Genomic DNA, 22,390 nt, shown 5'->3' on the forward strand with positions numbered 1-22,390 from the left:
CTCTGATCCAGACTGTGTCAGCAGTCCAGGAGTGACGGTTAATATTAAATTTAGATCAAATTTAGATTAGCTTAGTTCATATTAGCTGAAATGTGCATTTTAAAAAAGTGTGTCTTGTACCACAAAATTTGTCCCTTGACCGTGTATTAAATCTCATGTTGTTGACATCAAAGGTTGCTCATTCAATCAAACTCAACAGTATTTGGAACAAATTCATCTGGCATTAGAAAGCACCTGCCCAAATTAGGTAGATGGAACAGACATGCACTCATCCTCAAAAAACTCTCAGGATTCAGGATCAACATAGTTTGTACATCAAAGTGTAGTTTAAGCAGTGAATTATTAGAATTATATAACTATTTACAAACTTATGTAAATCCACAATACATTTACATAAATGCTAATTTTCTCTATTTACAACTACAACCTCAGTTCCAGAAAAGTTGGGACGTTTCGTGAAATGCCATAATATCAAGAATATGGTATCTGTTCATTCTCTTTAACCTTTATTTAATAGACTAAAGTACAAAGAAAAACATTTCCAATGTTTTCAATTCCCAACTTTTAATTTTATTTTGTAAATATAACCTAATTATGATTTTCATGGCTGCAACACACTCCAAAAAAGTTGGGACAGAGGCAAAATATCCAAATTAAACTGTTTTGAAACAGTTCACAGTAAGCAGGTGAAATGGAAATAGGTTAGGATATCATGCTTGGGTATAAAAGGAGCATTTCAGTCTTTGCAAGCAAAGTTGGATCATGTCTCATCACCTTGTGCCAAATTTCATGATAAAAGTGTCAAACAAATCAAAAATCACATTTCTTAATAGAAAATTAGAAAAAATGTAGGTCTTTCACCAACTACCACACATAATATTGTGAAAAGATTCAGGCAACCCAGAGAAATGTCAGTCTGTGTAGGGCAAGGCAAGACACCTCAGGTGAATGTGGATGACCTTTGACCCCTCAGATGGCATTGCATAAGAAACCGTCATGCTGCGGTGTTAAATACAGCCACATGGGCTCAGGAGTACTTCAGAAAACTGCTGTCACTTAACACATTCTGCAACTGCATTATTAAGGCAACTTGAATTTCTGTTACTCTAGCAGAAAGCTGTATATCAATTCTATGCGGTGATGCCATGGGGTTCTCTGGGCCAGAGCTCATCTCAGTCAAAAAGACAATGGAAATGTGTGTTGGATGTTGGACGTTGAGTTCTCAGTACCAAAGACCAAACTGACCATCCAGACTTTCATCACTGACAGATGCAAATATGTCAGATATGGGTGGTGCAGCAGAGCAAATGGCATTGGCGACTGGAATATGTGCGAAGGTACCATTGAAATGGCGGCATGTATTGGGATTGTACAGACACACATGACGTCTTTCATGGGAAGTCCATGATTATTAGAACAAGACAATACCAGGACTCATTCTGCATGTGCTACAACAGTTTCGTAGACGCAGACTGAATGTGCTAGACTGGCCTGCCTGCAGTCCAGATCTGTCTCCTACTGAAAATGTATGACCAGTCATGAAAAGGAGAATTAGACAACGATGATCAGTTTTATTTATCAAGCCAGACTGGATAACAATTTTGCTTGCAAAACTTGAAATATTAGTATCCTCAATTCCCAAATAATTAAACATTGTAATTAAAAGGAAAGTTGATGTGGCACAGTGTTAAACATGCCTCTGTCCCAACTTTTTTGAAGTGCTGCAGCCATGAAAATCAAAATTTGGTTATATGTACAAAATAAAATTAAAAGTTGGCCACTGTACACTTTGTACTTTAGTTAATTAAATAAAAGTTAAAGAGAATGAACAGATAACATATTCTTGGCATTTGACGAAACGCCCCAACTTTTCTGGAATTGGGGTTGTAGGTCATGTTAATAATTCTGGCCTACATAATTACACTATTCAAGGGATAGTTCACCCAAAAATGAAAATTCTAAAGGAAAGGAAAGGATGTGGCATGTGGCTAAGTTTGGTGTCCCATACTGGGCCCTAATCTGGGCCCTGAATCAAAACCAGAACCACTGTTATAAATGTAATATTTGTGTTGGTGTGTGTCTGCGTGTGTCATGGTCTCCGACAGCTGAGTGTCTTTTCGGTGGCCCCCTACAGACACGCAGAGAGGAGGACCGGGACAGCTGACACAATCCGGCACTGGGAGGAATGTCTGTTGTAATAATACACACTCAGCTGTGGAGACGCCGGCCGGACGACTGAAGTGACTGTCACAGTCAGTGGGAGATCACTGACTGAACGACAGGCCGTGACCCCATGTCACCAGTGTCAAACCACACCAAATCATGAGGCTCATAAAAAAAAAAAAAAAAAAAAAAAAAAAAATGTACAACGTCTCTTACACTCACAAATATTGAATATATTTGATCCAAAATATAGTAAAGTAATATTCCAGTTGAAAAGAAATGCTTTCTATTTGAATTTGTTTTAAAACGTACTTTATTCCTGTGATGGCAAAACTGAATTTTCAGCCATTACTCCAGTGTCACATGATCCTTCAGAAACCATTCTACTATGCTGATTTGGACTTTGAACACAATGTATATTTACATGTATAACAACGATTGCCATTCTGAAATATAAATGAGATGAGAAGTAGATAAGGTGTCGAAACGCAAAGGGTAAAGTGTCAAGAGGTCAAGGTTTGGCTGGTTAGCAACCAGTGACCCCCTGCTGGCAGATGCCTTTAACTACATCAGTTTGTCTTTGGAGAGATTGTTCTGGAGAGCGAGAAGGTGGTTTCCATAAATTCCTGGTCAGAACAGAATGAGTCAGCTGGGTAAACTTCACAAGTGTTTATGTGTGTGCGTGACACAGACCACTAAAGGGCTCTGCATCTTGGTACAGCAAATCCAGGCCAGATAAAGATAAAGCATCTACCGAAACATCCTTCTCCCGTTACTATTAAGCACATGTGTGTCTCTGTGCTTTAGCACATCCTCCAAAAAAGGAGTGAGCGAGAGAGAGCAGCTGAATGAAAATTTTAACAGAGTCTCGGCACGTGCGTATTGTTCATTTCGGCCATGCCGTATATACCGTACACACATAAGCGGCAAAGTGTGAATGCAGATGCCCAAACAAGGAATCCCACTCAAGTCCGTGTCCACTGGGTGGTCCGTGTGTACAACAGGACGCGTGCCGTACTAAATAGCGTATAATTGCTGAACATAAAACCTTAATGCTCAACAAAACCCTGGCAGCTCTTTATACGAGCGACTAAGCTGCAAAATCTCTGACATTTCCCCATTATCTCAGATGAATAAGGTGCGCTGGGGACCAATGCGCACATTTGTTTTCATCTCCAAATCAAGTATTTACAACGGTTCATTTCAAATTAATTAAACACACATGCTGTAAAGATTCATTTTCGTTTGTTCAGCCAGTTTAAAGCATGATCATGTTTGAAGTTTGGCTCTCCTCACCATAACACTAGATACTATCTTGCTCATTTCCCTTACTTTTTCATCTAGATGACCTTTGCCACCATCAAACGCTCACCTAAAGTTCACTTTTTAAAAATCAATAATACATTATGGACACTGTTAAATGTGAATTTTAAAATGAATTATGAACTTTCTATTCATCGAAGGATCCTGAAAAAATGTTACACCGTTTTCACGAAAATATTAAGCAGCATAACTGTTTTTAACATTAATAATAATAAGAAGAAATGCTTCTTGAGCACCAAATCAGCATATTAGAATGATTTCTGAAGGATCACGTGACATTAAAGACTGGAGTAATGATGCTGAAAATTCAGATCTGCATCACAGAAATAGTTTATACTTTAATATATATTCAAATAGAAAACAGCTCTTTTGAATTGTACTGTTTCACAATATTACTTTTTACTGTATTTCTGGTGAATTTTTACTGTATTTTACTATATTTTTGGTAAGCATAAGAATACTTCTTTCAATAACATTAATAAAATCCTACAAACACATGCTGAACTCAGGAGAAAACATGATGAAAATGCAATGTAAACCTATAGGACTGGGTTTTGACACAAATTTTACAATTCGATTAGATTCCAAATTTTCTAACTAAAGCTCTTAAATACATGAGAGTCAGCTGGTACTACATTACTATAAAACTGAAGGTTAAAATTAACTGATTTGTATACAAACGCTTAAATTACACTCAATGAAGTTTTCATAATAATAAAATTACAATTACATAATTATATTTCTACTCCAATTTGTTTTTTGAAATATAAACATTTAAATGGTGGCTGTCATAGAAAAACTTCATAGATTTATTCAAACATAAATTAAACACTGAAGAACAGTAAAAATTTATGATGAATATGTTATATGGTGCATATATTTAGCAAAATGCTCTTTGTAGAGTTCAGTTTTTTAAGCTGGTTTATGGTCACCGAATATGTTTCTGAGGTAAATTTACATTATATGACATATTGTTTAAAAGCTGTTATACTGACATCTTTTCGTGGTTGAAACACTGATTGAGCGATTAAATGAGACAGGATATGATTTTGATAAATTGTACTCTTGCTTTGAACATACCTTCGGAAGTTTGTTCATGTTTCTTTTCGTGCTAAAACCGGTATTAAAGTGGAGGAGATGATCAGTTCACATGTGTTTCTCGGTCAGTGTTGCCAAGTCCGTGGTTTTCCCGCAGAAATGGGCTACTTTAACACTGTTGCTGCGGGTTGTTTTTCATGTCCGCGGGCTTCAGCAACCCCAATAACATCATATTTTGCACCCTGGAATGCGAATTTACCAGGGGAACCTCGACAAAATAACGCAACACGTTTTTTAATGGGGGACCCTCCTCAAAACGCGATTGGGCTAGTTTTGGGCTAAATTTGTGAAGCAATTGGGCGGGTTTTGTTGTGAAAACCTGGCAACCCTGTTCTTGATTTTTCCTTATGTTGAACTAAGGCACCACAGCAATCTGCCACGCCACATTAAACAGCGCCAAAAAGGCATTTATTGTTTAAATACTGTAATAAAAAAGGATAGAATTTGAAATCTAACAAAGTAACAAAGCACAAAGCTTACTGCAATTTATTGGATGGGAGGTACAATAATTTGCCAAATATGCTTTTGTAAAGCATTATAAAACAAAGAACAATCTGTATGAATGGACATAAATAAAGCACAAAGTCTAGTGTGACTGCAATTCGACAGGTCATCTCTCATGTTCTCGAACCATTGAACTGACCTGTTTCCTGGACACACTGCCGTCCACCGGGTCAATGTACTCAAAATTATCAGCCTTCTCCACACTGTAGATGTTATTGCCCACAGAAAACTTCTGAGTGGTAAAAGCTTTATCAGTGATGACAGCTTCCAGATCTCTCATGAGGTAATACGCTGCCTTGCCGTCCACCCCTTCATAGTCAAACCTTTTAGATACGAAATAAAATACAACAAACACTATAGTAGGTCAATGTAAAAGACTACCAACATAGTACCTACAGTAATAAATAACAAATACATGACCATCTGGAGGGCTCCAAGGATTTTCACATGACATCTACAAGTACAGCTAAATATGGTGAATGTGGGAAACATGTATGGGAAAGGCAAAAACAATCTAGGCACACATTAAAGAGATGCTGCCTACTCTACTCTGTCTCATAGGAAAAGCCGTTGAGAGGGTTGGTACTAGAAGTATACACAAAGAAATATCCAAAAATGTCCCGGGAGACCTGAAGACTGATATTAGAAATGAAGCTTGGGAAGAAATGGTTGCTTGGGAAGATGCTGTTTTTGATTTAGCTCACCTGCAGAAGTAGTTGCGTCCCATTTTGGCCCAGTGATCTCTCACTATTTCCTCCACCCCCTGCTTACGCACTGCCATGATGGACAACCATACCAGAACTGACCACAGGCCGTCTTTATCTCGGATGTGGTCTGAACCTAAAACAGAGAGATAAAAAGAGTCATCTGAGTTACACTACTGCTCAAAACTGCAACATTCGTATGTTTACAAAAAGTGCATTTATTTGACCAAAAAATACAGTAAAATTATGAAATATTATAACAACTCAAAACAACCTTTTTCTATTTCAATATATTTTAAAATGCAATTTATTCCTGTGTTGCAAAGCTTATTTTTCAGCATCATTACTCCAGTTTTCAGTGTCACATGATCCTTCAGAAATCATTCTAATATGCTGATTTGATTCGTTGTGCTGCTTTTTCAGGACTTTTTAATAAATAGTTCAAACAACTGCATTTCTTTGGTTTTGAAATCTAACGTAACATTATAAATGTTTTTACTGTCACTTTTGAACAACTGAACGCATAGTAAAAGTACTAATTTCTTTACAACAAATCTTACTGACCCCACACTTTTGAACAGCAGTGTTTATTTTTGAGCAATTTAAGTAATATAAAATCCTGAACACAACCTAAAAAGCCCAGATAATTCACATTTTTTAGGTAAAACAGATGTAATGTAGAAAAAGATAATGACTAAATGAAAGCAGTCACTCCCCTCGTCATCTCTTCATCTTCTCAAATTATGCTTGACATCTTCTCTTTGACTTTCGTTCTTTGATCTGGTTTATTTCGTGTAATCATACATCAGGAAAAGTGTATCCGACAGCTGCTCTCTGTATGTGACTAATGCTGGAGTACTGAAAAAATGCTCAGGCCTACCGCATATCACATCAGCAGCCAAAGACTGTTGTAAGCCAACCTAACATTGTTGCATAATTACTTTTGACCCCTAAAATCAATAAAACACAATAAAGTTCACTTCAAACGCAGATTTCAACATCTATCAGCTTGTCAGACTATTATCTTTTAACTTTCCCTCAGCTCACAAAACAATAACGGTGACGCAGAAGCGACCTGGTTCACTGCCAAAAGGGAAACTTGCCTAATTCCATAAACACACTGAATTTGTACCAAATACCTACATCAACAGATAAAACAAACGATGAATGTACAGAACATATGTCTTGCATATTAAAGTGTTTCATGAAAATTTGACTGACAGGAAAAGAAAAAGAAAACACTACAGACAAGTGACCCATGACAGCACAGTAATCCTGAGGTGAAGTCGGAACATGTTGAATAATGAGCAGGCTGCTCCTTTGACACATACAGACAATGCCTCGTGTCTCACTCAAGGTCTTAGTGATGGCGTAAAACCCCAGAGGCTTTACAGATCGACCCTGCTGCCCAGAGAGCCAAGCGTCTGTCTGCCCAGCAACATCATTCAGCGCCAGTTGCTGATTCCACATTCAGCTGCCAACCAAAACACAACCATTTCATACCATGCAGGGGCTCACCTACACATAAGGGAGTTCCTATGACTACACACTCTCAGAATAAAAAGTACCAAGCAGTCACTGGGGTAATACCCTTAGGTATGAAAACGATTATGTACATCTTTGTACCTTATTTACACTTAACCGGTATATATTAGTACCTTTAGCGTACATATTAGCACTTTAAACATATATTTTGTTGCTCCTTAACCCTTGTGTACCAATTACCAAAAAAACTAAAACTTCAAAAACTTCAAAAAACTTCATAACAATTTAAAGAGTTTTATATATAATATATATTTTATGAAACATGTTGAACTCTAAACCTGCTAGAAACTCAAAGCCATGAATCTAAACAAGCTGTGTTCCAAATTTGAGGTTGATATCTCAAAAAATGAGCTTTCAGTAAGATTTTGTTTGGACGCAGTGTCAAATTTTCCCCATAAGATGCCAGCAAACCTCAGCTGGTGCACACAGTGGTTGAATTTGTGATTTGCAGCAGTTTTCTCTCTTAAATATTACAAGAACACACACACACAATTTTTTTTTATGACACGCATACAAACCATACTCTGACATCCATATCAACACACCCACACAATTATAGCTGCATTATTTATCCAGTTGGCTCTATAATTTGCAGAAGCAGAAAGAAGGAATAAAGCAAGTATTTCCTTTATTAGGCAAACCCCAAATTGCACCATCTGGTAAAAAAATGGTAGAAAAATGTCATTTTGAAGCCTTGCCAACAGAATGAATGTCTGTTAACTAAAAATGGCATTATTTTACAGTTGAATCGCACTGTGATTAAAAATAGCAGTTTTAATGGGTTTCAGTGGGGACATTTTTTGTCCAAATGGTGCTGAGTGTTACACTTTTCTGTACCTAGAGCAAAATAGATTTATTAAAGAACATGGAGTTGAATAGTAAAATACTAAAAAAAATACATTCCTGTGCCAAAATGTATGCAGCTGGCAATAACACAGGGGAAATGATCACAAAAAACAAGACGGAAAAGGACAAAAATGTCCAAAAGGTTGCACAAAGGTTAAGTGTACCTATAGAGTGTTTTTACTACATGTCATCAATCAGCCATATTGGCAGCACTGAAAGTAAACAATGCAATGGACCAAATGGAACTTGCAAATTTGGCTTATTATTGCTGTTGAAAATGGTCAATTATTGTCATGTTTTGGGCTGTACTAATCAGTCGGACCGGGATAAACATTTGGAGTACTGTAGACTGCCAAAACGTATAACAAATCAAGGAGAAGTGTGCAAAAAACTGTCTGAGGAACAAAAGTCATTTGTGGTTGGCCAAACTGAACCAGGATTTTCAGGGCAAGATTCTTGACAAAATTTGTGTTTGTTCTTATCATTTCCAGTCAGGTAGGTGAAATATTAGGCTAATATCTCAATTAATACTGCTCGTACGTATCTTTACCACCTATTAACTTTAGTTAGTCAAAATATTGCACGGCATCCGGGTAACTGACCAAACTGTGCCATACGTGCAAATTAGTACCTTTTGACAGGGTACTGCTAGAGGTGCACGATTAATTGTTAAAAGACTGTGATCTCGATTCGAACAACCACGCGATCTTATTTCCAAATGTCAACGATTCCTCTGTGTCTACTTTGATAAAGTCATTCCTGAACATTCAAATCTGTATCCGTGCTGCCGCTGACACAGAGAGCAGTTAGCAGTAAATAAATTTAGGTATGGAACAGCTTTATAAACACTTTTTTAACCATCTATAGTTCTGACATAAACAATGATGTCTATGGTAGCGATCAATACACCGCAGATCATCTTTTGAAAGTAAATGTCGCTTCAAATTGGCGCTTTAAATACTGTTTGTTAATTACATTGTTTTAACACTTAGTGGCGACAATTGACTGTTTAAAAATGTATTTGTCATTGAATTATTCATTCAAGAAATTCGTTAGTTTTTTTTTTTTTTTTTTATAATTCATTCAAATGAATTACACATTTTTATAAGACTACAGCAATTAATATTTTGTCACAGCATCTAAATTAGCCCTATGTGTTCATCTTGAGCAGTTCTGGGTACTTCAAAACAATGTACTTTGCAAGAATTGCAAATATAAATTATGAATGCACATTAAAATGTTTTTAGTTTAACTCCCGAGAGATAAAAAGGGCCTGTCGTTGAAGAAACATCCATTAAAGTCTCAACACCTGCATGCTGATCTTGTTGACTAGATGAAGGTTTTGATTGTATTTATCACTCAACAACTCATATGTGGGACTAACCAACCATAACCACTAATTTCCATTAAATCTCTGTCGTTCTCACTCCTTTAACTTCTTCTTCTGTGCCCCCGCCCTGTGCGTTTGTGAGAAAAGCAGAGGAGTAGTCGTTTGCTTTTGCCAGCAAAAACCACTCTCACTTTCTCACCATTTCAGAAGAATCACTATCATTTTATAGCAGAACACTGATAAAAACCTACAGTTTGGATGCGGTCAGAAGACATGCACTAATATAAAACTACCTCTGAAAATGTCAATAAGATAAAACGCCACGATTCTTTAAGAATGCTTTCACATGGGAATGGGGAAAAATGACATCATATGGGTTTGGCACAATATGGAAAATATTGTAAATAAAGTAAATATTGACAGATGATTCATGATGACTTTTAACTGTAAAAGCTCAAGCAGGGCTTTTATATGCTTTTAGAGGACTCTGATGGCACCCACCTGTTCCAAAGCTCTCTTCTCCACAGAACGAGCACCTCCCAGAATCCATCAGGTTGCCAAAGAATCTCCAGCCTGTGGGAGTTTCATAGAGCGCCACCTTCATAGCCTTAGCAACCCTGTAAACAAACAGGAAGCATGAGTATTCCACTGCATTTACTTGGCCAAGATCAAATCTGAAAAGAACGCCATTATCTCATTGGTTAACAGCATCACCCCTCTATAAGTATTTGTAAAATGTGCTATTGGGTCATTCCGTGTCAACTCAACCAGAATGATAAAAAAATATATATATATATTAAATGTCACAGATGTGTATTTACTTAGTAATCCACTAATTTGTAGAGGGGGATCAAAGTGACAAGTTTCACCTGAGATTTGGAGTCAAATTAGAGGAGTGTAAAAATGACAGCTTGTCTATGGGAATGAGCCTTAATTAAGATTTCAAAATGAAAGTTGGTTAAGAATTAATGTCTTGGATGCTTTTTATAGTTACAGGCATGCAATCTTCATTAGAGAATATTTATAGCACTCAGACAGGTATGTTCTACGCAATTGTGTTGATAGAAAATCACGAGATGCATTTCTAGTTTCGACATTATTTGTTCTTCAGATACTCCTCTTTAAAAGGAAAAAATTATCAGCTGTTTGCAAAATGACCCACATTTGGTTTTTGACCACTGAGAATGTGTACAGTTGTCCAGTTTACTCATGGAGCTGCATTAAGATCTCCATATCTCTGGAATTTAATCGAGGGCCTTTAAAATGAAGATACCAAAAGTTTGTTAAATCCATAATATAAAAGGATATTAAGAAATTTTTAATATTTGAGTTACAGGCATGCAAGAAGTGCTTTTTGCTATTTTTTCAACAGTCACCGTTGGCATATAATGGAATAAAGATTGTGAAAGTCAACAGATTTTATATACAGTTGAAGTCAAAAGTTTACATACACCTTGCAAAATCTGCAAAATGTTAATTATTTTACCAAAATAAGAGGGATCATACAAAATGCTTGTTATTGTTTATTTAGTACTGATGTGAATAAGATACACAGCCCCCCCAAAAGTTTGGAAACACACCTGGCAAAATGTGGTTTTGGACGATATCAGCATAAATCCTTATCATTTTTTGGTGCAAATACATTAATAATATGTAATAATAATAATTTTAATTTTGATTACATAATAATGGCAATATATACATGTCAAAGTCAGACATGTCCCTTTGCCAGCTGTGATGCCTGGTTAGTTTAGATTACAATTTTTAGAATACAATGAATTTAGGCCTAGATTATGCAGAGCTGTAATAGCTGCTAATGGTGGATATTTTGATGAACCGAAAATTTAATTTTTTTTCTACGTATAAACTATTTATGTAATAAAATATGTTTTCGTAGTTTGTGTTGTCCCTTATCAATGCAAAATTATCACAAATTAAAAAGGATTTATGTCAATATTGTCCAAAACCCCACTTTTTTAGGGCGTTTCCAAACTTTTGGAGGGCAGTGTATTTCACATAAATGTGTTTCTTTTTTTTGTTTAGTGATAGTTGTTCATGAGTCCCTTGTTTGTTCTGAACAGTTAAACTGCCCGCTGTTCTTCAGAAAAATCCTTCAGATTGCACAAATTCTTTGGTTTTTCAGCATTTGTGTGTATTTGAACCCTTTCCAACAACGACTGTATGATTTTGAGATCTATCTTTTCACACTGAGGACAACTGAGAGACTCATATGCAACTACTGCAGAAGGTTCAAATGCTCACTGATGCTTTAGAAGGAAAAACAACGCATTAAGAGCCGGGGGTGTAAACTTTTGAACAGAATGAAAGTGCGTACATTTTTCTTATTTTGCCTAAATATCATATTTTTTATTTAGTACTGCCCTTCAGAAGCTACAGAAGATACTTACATGTTTCCCAGAAAAAAAAAAGTTAAATTTACCCTGATCTTCATATTCAAATTTGTTTTTTTGTTAATAAATTTAACCATTACTTTCTCTTGTGGACTATATGTAAACACATTTTAGTGAAATATCTTATTCAGGTCAGTACTAAGTAAACAATGACATGCCTTTTGTATGATCCCTTTTATTTTAGTAAAATAATTAACATTTTGCAGATTCTGCAAGAAGTATGTAGACTTTTGACTTCAACTGCGCAGTATTTTTGTATTTTTATTAATGCAGTATAATAAATATAATATAATATAATATAGTGCAATAAAAAAATGGATTTTTCCTTCAGCACAAAGTCATGCTGCCAAATGTTTGCAGTGTGTTTATGAGTGTTAGCAGTAGCTCTGGACCATGTCAGCTACAGAAGTCCAGGGAATGTCTCTGCATAATAAGATGAAGATGCATGTTGTCTGGAAGTTTTGTGAACACAAGTACATTTCAGACTTCTTTCATTTGTACGTCAGAAAAGGAAAATGAGAAATCATAAACAGACTAGAGGCAGATGGATGTGCTTTTAGTTTAAAAAAAAAAAAGACTAATCCATGTTTATATCTAAATACAAGACTGGTAAACAGCAGCGAATGACATTCTGTGAAAGAAGACGGATGTCAAGGTAATGATCATTTAATGTACTGTGAGCAACAAAATTATATTCAGCTTTCTACACATTCTTTGGTAGTACATTTCGTATCTGTCCTTTGGACTGATTCATAAATTAAACTGCATATTTTGCCGTCTCAATCCAGTGTCTTTATAAGGCAAAAAGCAGAAACCATGCCGACATTTTGGCTGACATTTATTTTGAGATTCCGCCATGTGCCTGGAGGAGCAAACAGCACTTTAATCATCAGTGTGTAGTCTGCACCTGTTTAACTTCCTAATACTGTCAAACTCCTGCGAGCTGTCACAGAAATAGGCCGACTTCTGGACAAATACTGTCATACAACATCATTGTTAAGATAGAGGATTTGTATGATGGCTATGAAAAAGAAAGTTATTCAGTGTCATAATGAAAGAGAGTGAGAAAACAAAAAGGGGAACGCAATTGCAATTCTCCTCCTCTGTTTGTTGATCTTGGATAGTTGGCTAGATTCCTAACTATTTTCAGACACTGCAGTCTGGCATCATGGGTAATGAGTTGCTGAGATCCCATCAGATGAAGGGACAGATGAGAGGGAACCGATGTAAATGAGAAGAGTTAACATGCAGCTGTTTACTCATGGGTGGAATTACTAAATATGGGAAAACAAGTGTTATTGACTCAAGGGACAAGTAAAATGGAAAGCCTGGCATAAGGACAGCAAACTGCAATCTTTGACCCTATGATTTGTTTTTCGATTATACATTCTCATATTTGCGGCCAACACAAGCAGCGCTATCTCTAATCCAGCATCTGAAATATTTTGCATGCACATGTGTCCATGTGGGTGTGACTGGATTTTAACTAACAATTCCGTCTAGAAAAGACTTGAAGCATTTGGAAAATAATGTGTTCAGCTGGGTTTTTAAAGTCGGCAGCTGTTCCTAACCTCAATCTGGCAATAAACCCAATTATCAACTGGCAGAATGTTAGCGTGAGTTGACAGCCAGTCTCATTAAGATGGTATCCCAGTTGTACTAAAATGATTTCCATTTACATTCCTTGCTCCAAGGTATAATAAAACATTTTCGAAAGTCAACCTTTGAATACCAACAGTGCTTGAAATTGATTAATTACAATTAAACAAATAGTTCAAGGAGCTTCTAAAGTGTAGTGAGTGGCATAGCACACAGACAACGATGACCAAAATGAACATACACAAACACTGAAAGTTTAAGATAAGGTTTTAAGAAACAAACAAATAATCTGCTGTTTATGCATATTTTAGTTCAAAGATTTATGTAATTTCATGTCAAGTGTGTAACATGATCATCACTAGCATTACCAAATGGAAAAACTGTTTGAGCCAAAAAGGGGGAAAAAAGAAACGAGCTACTTTCCTTTTAGGGAGTGTGCAGGCAATATCACCTGAGCAAAAGTGTTGTTGTTAGCATTCTTATAGGGCATCTATTATGCCCATTTTTCAAGATATAAGTCTCAGATGTCCCCAGAATGTGACTGTGAAGTTCCAGCTCAAAATACCCCACAGATCATTATATCATTTTGAAAATGCCTACTTTGAGTGGAAGCAGAAACATGCTCTTTTTTCATGCACGTCTCTTTAAATGCAAATGAGCTGCTGCTCCCTGCCCCCTTTTCTAGAATATGGCTGTGCCTTTACAGCTCATTCCTCAGATACCCTGCCAAAAAACATCTATCTGGTTTTGATTATCATGTCTATCACGCTAATATCATTAGTTTTAAAGCTATATCAGTTCAAACTTCTGATATACAGTTTTCTGAGTGCACACATCAGAAACTGCTCTGGAATTAACAATATCTATAGCTGTAATAAGAAGACATTTCTTACTTGAATGCTGCTTTTTAAATGCTTTAGTGTGAAGATAAACATGGTGGATTGTGTGGCTTACTCAGGGCGGGATCTATGCTAACAGGGCAGTGTCCGTCAGCAGTCGTGGGCAGGGCCTGTAAAATGTGACGTCATGTTTTACAGATTTTGCGAATGGCTTGTTCTGAGACACTGCTTATGATTTATGGGGATTAAAAAAAAGAGGAGCAGGTGGATTTGGATTTTTCATTATAAACGTGGTTGTGTACACACACTGCCAACTAGGGCTGGGTGATATGGCAAAAAATTAAAATCCCGATTTTTTCAGAACGTTTGACCGATTCTCAATTTTTTATGATTTCTAACTAGTCAGCTTGAAAATGTAACTACAACATGATTCAAGTAACTTTTTCTTTATTAACCCTCTAGTTTGGAAGAAAATTCTTTTCTAAATGCACCACACAAGAAGTTGTAAACTTGTAAATGTTAAACAAATCACTTGTTAAATATCTTTGCAGGAAAGATGCATGAGCTACAACTACATCTTGTACAAACTTGTCTTATACATATTATATGTTAAGTAATAATACGAAGAAAGTGCTTTTAAAAAATCTGAAAAGTCAAGGTAATTCAAATTCAAAATGATCAAAGGTATAACACCAGTAGGCTATTATTAACTATAAATGTTGTGTAAAAACAATGAACAGCAGCTTTCAGCCTTCACAGCCATGATGCAAACGTGAAATATCAGACAGTAGGAGTTCTTCACAGGTTTTTTATTCGATTACGCATCTTTTCCATTTTTTCTATGTAAACATGGACGCGTTTGACTTTTGCACATGCACGAAATGGCATTCCAAATACACAATGCTCAGATTAAAAGAAGTTCACTCCAACCTGCTAGCATGTTTTTCCTATTCCACTGCCTGCTTCGCATCTTTGTCAACACAGAAGTGCAGTCTGTGTGAATGGCGCCTAGCGGTATGATCACGTCACACGTGAGCCGTTAATCATGTGCGCTGACATGTGGTTGTATTGTTCTTTTCTCTTTATTGTTATGGGCATATTGTCAAAGTGTCTAATTCTAATGTTTGGTAATATTTCGATTCCTCGATTTCTAAAAAATAAAATCGTGGCAAAACAATACATTCAAATTCATCGATAAAATTCTACAGTCCTACTGCCAACGCATTTATGTTCAAACAACATGTAAAAGTACATTTTGCATTATAGGTGCCCTTTAATCTTGTTTTCATTCACAAATTAAAAAAAAAAAAAAATTCCTAAAAATTTCCACATTTGAATGGCTTCCTAGTGCTGCTCAGTGAATGGGTTCAGTAAATGAAAAAACGGACTCATAAAGACAGTCGCTTATTTCATCCTGAATGAATCAGTGTTGTTGAACAATTCAGTTCAGTGAATGATTCAATGACTTACTCCTAAAGACAGTCACTTATTCGGTTCCAGAACTAATCAGTAGCTGTGTTTCCTTTACAGATATTTTAAAAATGTTGATAAAAAATTACGAACTACGAAAAGACGGCATTCCATTAACCAATGGTATGCAACTAAAGCGTTATTTTTTCCTCTCACGAAAAGTCATGCCGACGGATGTTGGTAGGTTTATGTATATCGCAGCCACTAGCCATTCATTTTAACTGAAGGAGACGTTGTTGTGTATCTTTAGCAAAGCAGCGTAGAGAGCTACTTCTGGGATACTTCTTAAATGTGCCGTATAAACATTGAGCATTGAGCGGCCGTGTTCTATTGGCCATGTCGTAGCCATAATGCTACGACGTGTGCAGTTGTCGGGTTATCCAAACATTTGACAGTTGATTCCAAAGACCATCGATGGCAATGCCCAGTTAGGTGAACGACTCTACATGAATAACTCACTCATAAAAACAGTCTCTTGTTGCCACCTAGTGGGGGGAACCAGGTAACCGGCAGAAAGGGTCACTTTAAAACCCCACCACTAATGCACAAAAAGCTCCAGGATGTAATATAAACACGCATGTAACTTCTAGAAAAACTATCGTTAAATTAGATGGGTTTGAAATATGCTTACAGCCAACACACTAGGACTGCAGTTACAGTTAGACTGATTGTCCTGTGTATAATTTTCCCATATTTCATCAGTTCATTCTCAGTCCATGGTCACACTGCAACACACATTCTCTCTTCCCCTTCCCACGTGTAGGGAGCACGGCAGATGTTTCCTTTCTATCCTTACATCCCTAAACACACTCATACGCACACACACACAGTATAAAGACACAGAGCCGCACCACTCAAACACAGATCAGCAGTAGATTATCTCCACTGCCACTTAACAAACACACACTCCTGAGAGGTCCATAGTATAAACACAGCCACAGCCTAGAGCTCGCTCGTCGCCTAAAAAGGTTTACAGCGGCAGAGATGCCTCGCTCCAACAACTCACACCCAAGAGACATTCATGCCTCAGAAAAACAGTTCAGATTAGTTGGACAGAATAATACAGATCATGAACACAGACACTCAGCTCCAAAACCATAAAATATGACTTTTAAGGACTCACAATACAAGAATGTGTTGATTATGGATGTTTTCAACAGATAATTAACAGTTCCTTTCTGACTCGTTATTTCTAGTGGTGTTGGGAATTCAAATGGTTTATCTTAAAGTGTATAGAGTATCTTATTAACAGCTATGTAGATAGTATTTCTATATTTATTATTAATCTTTGCTGGAAAATAATATGGTGATGGCATATATGGCAAAACATTACTGATTGATTTGTGATTTTTAATTCAATCTTACTAATCACATATCACGTTTCTGCAATGGCATCCCAAATAAAAAAGTTTGCTTTTGCATTATGCTCACATCCATTAAATTAAATATAAAAATGTATACAATTGAAACTTTAGCTTTTTATGCTTGTATTCTTTTTATTGAGCCAAAAGGTCAGTTGTGACCACTCCATTATTAGTCTTTTTTCTATGCAAATTTGCAGGTTAAAGTTCACTAAACTTCAACTCTAATAATGTAGCAAAAGCCAAAATTATTGTCCTGCCATTATCCATCACATATGTACAAATGTAAGTGAATGGAACAAGAAATCTAGTTTGACCGCACCTTTAGCCTTGAAGGCAACATCTCAGATTTAAAGGGTGACTTCAATGTAAGGGATACTGTGAAAGGGAAGGCTGGGAGGACCCATACTTACTTAACTATCATTTACAGAATGGAAAACATGACAGTCTGCTTAGCTATGGATATACTTCGTAAGGTATAACTTCAGGCCAAATGCAGACTCAACCTCTCTTTCTTTATCTTAGCCACACCAGTAGTTAAATTCTCATTGACACTGTGTTTCTGACATTGAATCAACCTTGCAAAGCCTCCAGGAAGTGAATAATGAGTCACAGAACAAAAACAATAATAATGAGAGGAAATCAGACCTAATTCCATTATGACACAGTATGCACTTTATGGCGGTCTGGGACATCATCGGATGCTCATTTTCCACAAGTTGGAATGAATCTTTAGGGTCTTTATGAAATATCTGCAACATACTTTCGCTAAAATTCCTCACAGCCATTCCTTTTACCTTGTCAAAAACAGCTCTGTTCACAATGACCCATTTCGGTGCATGTCTCTTTAAATGATAATGAGCTACTGCTCACCCCGCCTCTCTCCTCCATGGGGCATATCGACTGGTGGTTTTTGTGTGTGTGTGTGTGTGTGTGTGTGTGTGTGTGTGCGTGTATGTGTTTGTTTTCTCAGGTTTTCTGAGCTGGCAGGCATGCCAGAAACCTAAACTAAATCCTAAACTAAACCTAAAAAAAATTATCCAATGTCCCATTTAAGATTAGTGCATTGTTTAGTGGATAGGAGAGAAGTTGGGCCAATGAAGTGGGTTTTGGCTTGTCAGTTTTTTGGTTTTCTCATTTAAGTGATTTACAGTGTGAATGACTTTATAAAGTTTTTCTATTTAAAATGATTTTTGAAAGCTTATAGGCGAATCTCAGACAGCACTGTATTCAGACAGGTTTTTTTTTTGAACACTCCCTGTTCCCCATTGGTCAGCAAAGCAGATAACCCCGCCCCCAACTCACACCATTGGTTGAGCTGTTGCCGTGTCAGACTAGGCAAAGTTTTGAGCAGCACACAGCCACAAAATAAGCTCCAAATCGCATGGGATAGGAGAAAGTATTTAACACCCCCAATAATTACACTTCACATTTCTCAAACTGTACAATATCACTATTCATTTCTCATAGCAGAAGATCCTGTCTCAAAGCAGGCAGGTCTTTAATATGATGCACCCTGAAAGTTATTTTTAGTGGGGTGAATGGTGTCTGCAGGAGCGCAGGGTTGAGCTAACACTGTTATTCTTAGGGAGTGAGTCTCCATGCTGTAACCTCTGGCCCCATCACTAATGCTTTTACCGCTCAGTGTCTTGCACCGGACAGAATGAGAAGCGGAAAACTAATTGTGAGAGAGTGGAAAGATCCTGATGGATGATGTCCTCCCTGAACATGAGCTTATCAATTATTCTGAAAGTTGACTGGCTTTTATTTAAACAGCCCTGAACTCTTACAGTATGTTAAGGGAAAATCTCACTGACTTTTAAAGGGATAGTTCAGCCAAAAATGAAAATTCTGTCATTAATTAATAACTCTCATGTCGTTCCAAACACATAAGACCTTTGTTCATCTTGGGAACACAAATTAAGATATTTTTGATGAAATCCGAGTGCTTTCTGACCTTGCATAGACAGCGGTGTGGTCATGGTACTTTCACACTGTAGTACTCTCGATAATGGTGGAGGACGGTGACGTGGAAAAGAAGAAATGTTGAAAAAAGTTGCTATTTTTTCTTTGTGCATAAAAAGTGTTGTAGCTTCGTAGAATTATGGTTGAACCACTGATGTCACATGGACTATTTTAACAATGTTCTAGTTCTGGGAACATTTCTGCTACATTGCTGTCTTGCTGTCATTGTGTTCTGAAGATGAACAAAGGTCTTACGGGTTTGGAACAACATGAGGGTAAGTAATTAATGACATAATTTTCATTTTTGGGTGAACTATGCCTTTAATTTGACAAAAATGTGAGAGTAAAAAAAAAAAATGTTGCAGGCCATGTGAAATCACTTTAAGCAGAACCAACAAGTGTTTTTGGCAGTGGGTTTAATAAAAGTTCAAGCAAATCAGTTGTAATTGATATTCATGTTTGTGCACAACAGTCAAACTGAATTTAAAGCTAACAATGCTCAATATGATCATTCTGTGTGGAGGTTACTGAGACTTTTTTTTTATCAGACAGAGTGGTTTGAGTAACTTTTAGTGATGATTTGTTAAATTTCAGCAAGGCCTGCAGCATGTCTGTGAATAACAGCATTTCAGCACTATCTTTTGAGAGCATGGTACACACTGTCAGCAAAAAAGGTACAAAACCATCACTAGGGCAGTACCCCTAAATAGCTAAAAGGTACAACTTTGTACTTTATTTATCCCTAAATGGAAACTTTATTAAAGTGTACTTTTATTAGTACCTGCCCTGTTGAAAAATCCAGCATATACTGGTTAGGTATGTTTTGAAACATGGCTGCTGGTTTAAGATGGTCCTTAGCTGGTCATGAGCTGCTTTGTGCTGGTCATGAGCTGGTCCTAAGCTGGTCCTGAGCTAGTTGCTTAGGACCAGCTTAGGACCAGCATATGACCACCTAAGGACCAGCTTAAACCAGCTCAAACCAGCAGCCATGCTTAAAAACATACCTAACCAGCATATGCTGTTTTTTTTCAACAGGGTGGGGTACCTTTTTTTCTAAGAGTGCAGGTATCCTATCAAAAACATATAACACCTACATTTCTATGAATGTTCTTTAGATAAAAATAGGGTTTTTTCACAGTCTGTAAATTAGCATGGTTTTCTTACCTATCAATGGCTGTGCTGGTTGGCATACTGCGGGCAAAACCTCTGATTCCTCTCTGACTGAAGTAAGGGACACAGGAGAGGTTTGCAGCCATCACTGCCAGTGAATCTGACGGGCTCACAAAGAATCCACTCTCACCCATAATCATGTAACGATCCTATACATAAGACAAACATATCCAAGATTATATAATAGTCAATAGTCTGTCATTTATTCTGAATAAACAAGCATCTCTGTGATATTTTATCTAAAATACAAGTTACTCGATCTTCATTTCTTCCTCACTGATCACTGATTGATTAAAAATGATGAAGAATATATCCAGTATACAATATATAAATGGCTAAAAGCTACAGTAAAGACTTTGTGAAATCTACAAATTAAGCAAAACAACTATTCTCAACATTGATAATAATAAAGACATCTATCTTGAGTGTCAAATCAGCACATTAGAAAGATTTCTGAAGGATCATGTGACACTGAAAACTGAATTTCGGCTTTGCTATCACAGGAAAACATTACATTTTAAAATATATTAAAACAGAAAGCATTTTTATCATAATATTACTGTTTTTCATTTATTTTTGAAATATTGAACATAATAGACTTTCAAAATATAAAAAATTTTACCAACCCCAAACTTTTGAACAAAATGCGTATTTGCTGTTTTCTCAACAGTATGAAAAACAACTTCTTTTTTTCACTTGTTTTCAGTATTAAGAAACAGAGATAACAAAAAAATAAAACAGAATAAAAAACAGATAAAACTGATAAATAATAATAAAGAACTGCAATCAAACCCTGACCCTGAAAATAATCAAATAATCTGGCAATCATTTGGTTTACAGCTTTGATTTTTATGCTTTCTGCTTGAATATTATTCCTTTGAAGTTTTTACATTTTTTCTGTGTTTTTGTAATTTGTAAGTTGCTTGTAAGTGATTATGTGATGATAAGAGACAATCACCCCATCTGCATCAAAAGCAGCCCCAAAGCCAAACTCTCCCCCCTTCATGGAGTCCACCAGAGGTGCAGCAAATGCAGGGTTAGGGTTGGGATGTTGGCCTCCAAAGTCCTCCAGAGGGACACAGTTAACAGCAGAATTAGCTGGAGCCCCGAGCTCATCACATAAGATTCTTCTGACATATGGTCCCATTACTGAAACAGAAGACATGAAGATATGACTCTACAAGCCGAAATAAATTTGCATACAAGTATTTGCAACTGTCTACAGGAGTTTACCTCCATTCATGGCATCTATTCGGATCTTCAGCTGTTTTGGACCTGTCAGCAAGCTCTTGATGGCACCAAAGTCAAATATTCCCCGCAGCAAGTTTAGATAGATCTCAACTGAATCCACAATCTCAACTGGAAACAGAACATTTTTAAGCTTATTACATGACAGTAAACTGAAGTTTCTGATAAAAACATTTGAAAACACTGGAATAAGTTAAAACGCCTCACCTCTAAAGGGTTTAAACTTGTTCTCCAAGTCAAAGTCATGACGGCCAAGACGGGACAGGTCAATATGGAGGTCAGGACAGATGGCGTATTCCTCTAGTGTGCGACTCACCTGATGGATCCTCTCCATTACTGTGTCTGGCGATGGTCCTGTAAACAGGATACAGTGACAGATTTCAATAGAATATCTCTGATATTATACAAAGCCCTATAACAATAAGTTGGCTCTAGGGGTGATATGACCAAAATCATATTATTAAAAAAATCATACATTTTATTTCACAGTAACAATATATATGACAATATAGTTATTTTTGCATTAATCAAAGTCTTTATGATATTTAAAAATTTTTGAAACCATAGAAAAGGAAATGCTACAAACATTGTATAAAGTAATCAAATGTGTAAAAATCACTGCATATTCTTCACTGTGTAAATATATATATTTTTTCGTATTAAAGTTATAACAGTGATTTAGTTGCTGTTTGATTAACATGAATGACAGACAGCAGGAATATTAGAGTGCGGTCACTTTAAGAGCTGCTCGGATGCAATAAACTGTCACACATTTTCTTTCTCAGCTGTTTGCTTTCACTTAAGACCTAAATTA

The 22,390-nt window shown here is 36.5% G+C and overlaps 1 protein-coding gene across 1 annotated transcript in view; it reads right to left on the minus strand.

Annotated features, from left to right (window-relative positions):
* pgm5 (phosphoglucomutase 5) overlaps positions 1-22,390 on the minus strand; it is a 30,233-nt gene that overhangs the window by 2,628 nt on the left and 5,215 nt on the right. The window contains exons 3-9 of the mRNA XM_051117992.1: positions 21,784-21,930; positions 21,562-21,687; positions 21,287-21,477; positions 20,323-20,477; positions 10,015-10,130; positions 5,793-5,928; positions 5,228-5,411 (exon numbers count right to left, since the gene is read on the minus strand). Coding sequence (XP_050973949.1) covers positions 5,228-5,411; positions 5,793-5,928; positions 10,015-10,130; positions 20,323-20,477; positions 21,287-21,477; positions 21,562-21,687; positions 21,784-21,930 — 1,055 coding nt within the window. The remainder of the gene's footprint in view (positions 1-5,227; positions 5,412-5,792; positions 5,929-10,014; positions 10,131-20,322; positions 20,478-21,286; positions 21,478-21,561; positions 21,688-21,783; positions 21,931-22,390) is intronic.

The sequence above is a fragment of the Labeo rohita genome, chromosome 8 (genome assembly GCF_022985175.1).
Source record: "Labeo rohita strain BAU-BD-2019 chromosome 8, IGBB_LRoh.1.0, whole genome shotgun sequence".
Lineage (NCBI taxonomy): Eukaryota > Metazoa > Chordata > Actinopteri > Cypriniformes > Cyprinidae > Labeo > Labeo rohita.